Below are 7122 nucleotides of genomic sequence, written 5' to 3'. Positions count from 1 at the left end.
CAGAAAATCTAAAAGATACCCTTACAAATAAACTTCCCGACTACAAAACGGAGAGCATCCAAAAAGCAGACAACATGGATTACCGTTCGACATGCCCTCTCAAAGTGACGTCATTCGTAAAGAACTTTCTGCCGATGACGTAATTTCCGTGCGAGTCATCGCTATTTCCCATTGGCCAAAAGTAATTAATACCCACAATGCTTGATTGTTGGACGTCCAATATTCGCCTGGTGGCGCTCTATAACTTTTGTTTGCCATAAATCTCGTTTGTTCTTTTTATAATGCTGTAGCCAACTCCATAGAGCGAAGGCAAAGATTTTGGAACCGTTGAATCGTTTTGTTATGTAAAGGGTGAAATATACAATAAATCTAACCTGTGAAAATTTAATTGCAAAAGGTGGTCGTTCTGAGATTGCCAAAATTCTGGAGCACTAAAAAATGTCCATGTATAATAAGGCCACATAATACAAAATTGTTGATCGTCCTTTTCTTTTTGCGGATGGGGGAGGTAGGGATTTTTTTCTTTCTTTTTCTTTTTAAAGTTTTGTTGACATGCCAATTCAAATTCAACTCCTAGATGACATTTTCTGAAAACTTTTTCAAACAACTAAGCACATTGAGCCCAAGTAAATATTTGAAGAACTGTTCTTGCTTTGCCAACATGAATGAAAACCTTCTTTAAACATCTTTTCGAACCTGTACATTTTGAAAACAATATCCGCTGAAAAATCTTGGCAGTAAATGTTTTTTTATTATGAAAAAAAAAATGGGGTCGGGGTTTTTTGAACGGTCGGGCGGGGACGATTAACAATTTCTTTTTTGTAAGTGGCCTAATGGAATACACAATGTAAAGTCGTTTCCCCCTCCCCCATGCAAAAACAATCATCAGAATGAAAATGTCCTTTTGAATCCCACTCTCTGAAACCACATTCCGTTCAAAGGAATTGTTTCTCAAAATGATAAACATTATCAATAGTTACAGTGTTTCGTACCAAATAGGTTTTACGGTCATTTATTTGTCGAGTAAACTAGAACTAAAAAAACGCTTGTACATACTCAAATTTCCTGAGTGATTAAGCAGGGTAATTTTAATTCACAATACAGACATTCATGTTGTACATACATTTGTAGTGATAAAATGTTTTCCTGGGAAAATAGCATCAAATTTCAGATACGGAAATTAAATATGGGTACAAACAAGTAGATTTATGGTTTTTTTTCTTTCAATTAACGGATGTTAAATTTGCATCAGGGATAAATAATATTCATTTAGGGTTAATTATATATGCAGAGTTGACACTTTAAGTTACCATCAACACTTTATAATGTTGTATTGCTTTTCAATTGTTTTCGTCTGGCATGATATTATTTTGATCAGTAATTTTGACAAAACAAATAAAATACACAATAATAAAACTTGTATTGCATACAACAGGCTGGTCTAAATAATGACCTCAATCGTTTCAAGCTATTAAACCATAATCTTACAGATTTGTTAAATGTTAGATAACAGATCAGATTAAAGTTAAAATAAGAATATTATTCTGCCACTTTGTTAAATTCCAGACCTGATATTGAACCCTTTGGATTGTCTATCCACACCTATTAGGTGTCCGAAACTTCTTTGAAAAAACATTATTTTTTTTTTTAAGAAGGGGAAACATTCCCCATAAAATTGGAGGGATTGATATTTTCTTTCTTAGCCGTTTTTTTTTTACACAAAGCTACTTTCCTAAATCTAGTATCAAACCCTTAGATTGTCTAGATCAACATACAACTTTGCTGAGCTACAAGCCCAGTGCTCTTGTGGATTTCCCCAAATCCGAGCCTTGCTTATCACACAGAAAAAAAGACAACTTGTCAATGTTTTCTTTCTATTAAAGCCACCTTTTAAAAATAAAGCTAAAACTCTTTGGATTATCTAAATCCAGATGAAAACTTTCCTGAAAACTACATTTCTTTGTTTTAAGAAGACACAACATTCTCCATAAAATTAGCCAGCTTGATGTCTTTCTCAGAGAGTCCGCTGACATCGTGGGTACTCAACGTGATATCCACTTTGTTGTAGACGTTAAACCACTCAGGATGGTGGTCCATCTTCTCAGCTTGGAGGGCGACTCGACTCATGAATCCAAATGCCTGAGTTGGAAGGCAAAAGATTTGGATGAGTATTTTGTTGCTCAAGATGTTTTGTTTTTGTTTTGCAAGCTTGTAGTTCAATAGAATTTGCATTGGGAATAGTTGGTTTTACCCTTACACCAATGAGAGTAAAAGCATTGTATACTAAGTACCAGGGGATGCCGTTAACTTTTTTGGTGACCTCACAGCAGGACCAGTAAGGATGTCATTTTACTAGTCTGTCGGATTTTTCACTAGTCAATATTTCAAATGAAAAAAGGGTCGCTTTTTAAAGCCATTGGACCCTTTCGGTAAACAGTGTTGTCCAAGGCCCACACTTTGTGTACCACAACTTCGATATCGAATAACAAACCTGTGAAAATTTAGGCTCAATCGGTCATAGGAGTCGGGAGAAAACAATGGAAAAACCCACCCTTGTTTCCGCGCGTTTCGCCATGTCATGACATGTGTTTAAAATAAATCCGTAATTCTCGTTAACGAGAATTTAAATTGTTTTGCTGTTTTCTCAAAAAGTAAAGCATTTCATGGAATAATATTTCTAGAGAAGTCTTTCACCATTGTCTTCTGTAAACCCTGTAAGTAATTTGTAAATCTGTGAACTTTTTTTTTTTTTTCTGAACCGAAAGGGTCCAATGGCTTTAACGATGACTATTATTAGGTAGTCTAGCCTTTAGTCATTTTCCTTGTAGCAGTTTCCAGTATGAATAATGTACACCACTTTAGTTATACCCCTTTTTTAAAATCCTGTGAAAAAGTACTGGTACTAAAATAAAATAAAGTTCAGTACCATAGTGATAGTCCTACCACTGGTAGGACTATGTACAGAACTCTCTTTTTTTTTTTAAATTCTAGACCACTGAACTAGCCATCACGACCACTTGAAGAGTATTTGATCTGGTCATCAGGTGTTTTAACCTGGTATTTGGCCAACACACCACTGTTAAGGGAGAACGCTGAGTACTTTCCCGGGTCTGTGGCTTAAAACACATGCATATTAATCAGGTGGGATTCGGACCCACGACCTTTGCCATACTACACCAGATGTCTGCATTCCTACCCACTTTTCAATATTGCATGCCTAATAGTAACACCTTGTTGACAGCCTGAACTGTGAACACTTAAAATAGGGGCTCAAAGGTCAATTTTAGTTTTGTGATTTGTCACCATTTTCATTTATAAGGACTCTATCAGAAAACGAGTGCACCATAATACTGAATTTGACCTTAAAACCCCGTCTTTAACATGATGGCCAAATTTCATAAAGCAGCGGAAGGCAGAATATGTTGCTAACCTTTTTTTGCCTAGCGAAAGGAGCAATGATACCAGTCACAAATTCTACAGGTGACATGGTAGTTTAGCTGGTAACCTTTTTCTGGTAAGCATAACTTTGATGTGCTCAGCTACTTTTTGTCCTTAAAGGCGGTGGACACTATTGGTAATTGTCAAAGACTAGCCCTCACAGTTGGTGTATCTCAACATATGCATAAAATAACAAACCTGTGAAAATTTGAGCTCAATCGGTCATCGAACTTGCGAGATAATAATGAAAGAAAAAACACCCCTATCACACGAAGTTGTGTGCGTTTAGATGGTTGATTTCGAGACCTCAAGTTCTAAATCTGAGGTCTTGATATCAAATTCGTGGAAAATTACTTCTTTTTCGAAAACTGTGGCACTTCAGATGGAGCCGTTTCTCACAATGTTTTACACCATCAACCTCTCCCCATTACTCGTCACCAAGAAAGGTTTTATGCTAATAATTATTTTGAGTAATTACCAATAGTGTCCACTGCCTTTAACAGCTCTATGAAATTAGGCCCTGGGTCAATTTCACAAAGATAGTCCTAACTTACTATTCTTTATGAATAGTAATTTTGGTTTTTACCCATACACCGATGTGTGTTAGCACTGTATACTCAGTACTTTCCCCGAGTCCTGTGAAAAAATATCACAGGCATGTTACTCTGGTGGGATTGGTGGGATTCGAACCCATGACCCTTGCAATTCTAGAGTAATGTCTTACCAACTAGACTACCGAGGCCGCCCGGCAGCCAGAGGCAGCTCGAATCCCACGTTTCGGCAGCGGGCACCACAACGATATAATAGATGTTATATAACACCCAAGCAGATCCTTGCCATTTGATTGGAGGATTGTCCATCACGTGATAGCAAATAAAAGTACCATTGCACGCTGAGTCACTCACCGTGCTTTTTCGTTCCATCCGAAAAGTACCATTGCACGCTGGCAGCGTGCAATGGTACTTTTCGGATGGAACGAAAAAGCTGAGTAAAAACATCACTGCGTGCGCGTGTCTTTGGTAACGCAGCAGGTGTTACTGCAAGAAGGCATAGTAAAATTACTAGCATTCAGCTTCTACAGTTGAAATTGTTTGTTTTGAAAGTTGTATCTTTCAATCAAAATGACAAAGATCTACTTGGATGTTATATAAAACAAATAATGAATGTTTTTCATTCGTGCAATGGTGCGAATATGTTCATTCGTTGAAAGCTGGAATGTTCCATTCATCTCGGCTTCGCCTCATTGAATAGAACATTCCATCTTTCAACTCATGAACATATTCGCACCATTGCACTCATAAACATTCATTATGTGTATATTAACTCTTTATGAGTTATCAAACACTTAACAATGCTTAAAGACACTGGACACTATTGGTAATTGTCGAGTACAAGTCTTCACAGTTGAGTATCTCTCAACATAATATGCACAAAATAACAAACCTGAGAAAATTTGAACTCAATTGGTCGTTGAGTTAATAATGGAAGACAAAACACCATTGTCACACAAAGTTGTGTGCTTTCAGATGCTTACTTCAGAGGGAGCTGCTTCTCACAATGTTTTATACTATCAACAGCTCTCTATTGCTCGCAACAGCTCTCCATTGCTCGTTACCAAGTAAGTTTTTATCCTAACAATTCTTTTGAGTAATTACCAATAGTGTCCACTGCCTTTAACTAAGATTAGTAGTAACTCCTTGTGAAATCCACCTCTGGCGAGGTTACACTTTGTATGACTGAATGATTTACCTGGTTGAAGTTCTTGAACATGAAGACTTTTTGGATGGCGTCTCGTCCTTCCACTTCTTTCCATCCAGCGGCCTGGAGCGAGGTGAGCTTCTGAGCTCTATCGTCAGCACTCAGCTTCATCTGCTTAGCTTCAGTTGCCTGCGAGAAAAAAACAACAACAGATAAATCTTTGTTAATATTAATATTAATAGTTTGAGAGGCTAATCATCCTTACTCGCAGCTAACTAAGAGCTGAATTGCGAAGGATGTGGCAACAACGTGTTCGAGAAGCAGGCATGCAAGGGCGCCTTTGGCAGTCAACCACATCAACCCATTATGACCATGGAGCACAGCCAGAGATCGAAAGTGTTTTTTGATTTTTTGAGGGAGGAAGACCGGATAGTCTGGAACACCCTCGTTGCATAGCAGAGAACCAACGCACAACTCAACTTACATATTGCACTGGCCGGGTATCGTACCAGGGTCACCTTGGTGAGAGGCAAGCGCTTTACATACAAGACAGGAATGGAAGATCCACACAGTGTAGAGGACCTTATTGCAATTAGCGGATTGAAGTGCATGTTGTTGGTCTAGCTTGCAATCAACATGTACTTCATTAAACAGTTAGCATTTGCGAAAAGGTCTGGGTAGTCTAGCCTTTAGTTGGTCATTTTACTTGTGTAGCAGTTTCCCGTATATATAATCTACACCACTTCCCTTTTTAAAATCCTGTGAAAAGGTGCTCGTAGGACTATATATGGAATAATGGTCAGAACTCTTTTTTTATAAAGTCTAGACCACCACTGCACTGGCACGCGCTGGTCACTCAACAAAAAAAGAGTGCTACTCCTATCACTGCAATAATCTCCACACCTAACTTACAGTATGTATCACTACAGTACGCTCACTGCACTGCGATATTTTAGCATGTTTAGTTGCAGGCGCGTCAACAGTGGCAAGCAAACATAATTATAGTGCCCCCCCTACTCATTCATAATCATTGCCAGAAAAAAAAGAAAACAAAATCTACCACGACTCACTTATGACTTAGTTAAATTAAATAATAAAAATATAACCTACATTTCGAGGTCAGACCATGCACAAATATTACGTAAAATGGACATGTTCAATATGCTTTTTCTAAACTTATTTTGTGACTAAAATTCCAACAAATATCTACAAAAAAACAAGGGATAAAATCACGTTACCATTGTGCGAAATATCTGCCGTGCAAGTGAAAGTCGCATGTTTTATTGTTAAATAAGTCAGACACCCTGCATATTGAGGATGTTCTGCTCGTTCATAATGTGCAGTCACTTGTCTCATTGTAAGAGGGTGTCAGACCACTTGCCCGCGAGTGTTGACAAAACAAATCACGCCCTCCATTGGCGAATAATAGTTATAGCTATTTTTATTTTATTTTAGTGTGGACTGACATTGAACATCATCACCGAAGTAAAAAAATAACTCAAAAGTATTAGCTACAAATACCTACAGCGCAAATAAAAATTATCTTTCTCTACAACTGGATTATTCAAACGGTGTCGTTCCTATTGTTACACATCTCGGGTGATAGTTATCATACCAGGCAAGTTGTTACGGTAATTATATTGTGTGGAATAATAACCTAAGGTATGCCCTTGTCACAGGGAATTCTGTCCGCCGGAGATTCAGTTTCCAAATGGGAAATTAACATGGGCTAAACGGGGATGATTAAAAAGAGGGCGCTATCATAAGAAGTTGGTACACAGTTTGCCATAAATGGCATGGGGGACCGAATCTCCGGGGGGGGGGGGGGGGCAGAATCTCCTGCCGCACCCTCCCTATTTTATGGGTTTCCACAATAATGACACATTATAGTTTGTACACAAACGCTTGGACCATGTGACACTAAAACTTAAAAGTGTTGCCCAGCTGATGAAGCGGAGACCTCGCAATGACAGCCAGCATTGAATG

The 7122-nt window shown here is 38.1% G+C and overlaps 1 protein-coding gene across 2 annotated transcripts; it reads right to left on the bottom strand.

Annotated features, from left to right (window-relative positions):
• Positions 1-1061: 1061 nt before the first annotated feature.
• On the bottom strand, positions 1062-6818 carry LOC117301849 (pterin-4-alpha-carbinolamine dehydratase-like). Of its 2 annotated transcripts, none has more exons than XM_033785843.1 (3): positions 6794-6818; positions 5188-5325; positions 1062-2139 (listed from the first exon to the last, which is right to left on the bottom strand). In XM_033785843.1, exons 2-3 carry the CDS (start codon positions 5305-5307, stop codon positions 1966-1968), a joined length of 294 nt encoding a protein of 97 aa, XP_033641734.1. In that variant the 5' UTR covers positions 5308-5325; positions 6794-6818; the 3' UTR covers positions 1062-1965. The 2 variants fall into 2 exon arrangements, with proteins under 2 accessions (XP_033641734.1, XP_033641733.1); XM_033785842.1 differs by lacking the exon at positions 6794-6818 and adding an exon at positions 6375-6471.
• Between the last annotated feature and the right edge of the window lie 304 nt (positions 6819-7122).

This window comes from Asterias rubens, chromosome 17 (assembly GCF_902459465.1).
Source record: "Asterias rubens chromosome 17, eAstRub1.3, whole genome shotgun sequence".
Taxonomy (NCBI): domain Eukaryota; kingdom Metazoa; phylum Echinodermata; class Asteroidea; order Forcipulatida; family Asteriidae; genus Asterias; species Asterias rubens.
The sequence above is the reverse complement of the archived record's forward strand: the minus strand, read 5'-3'. Positions and strand labels throughout refer to the sequence as shown.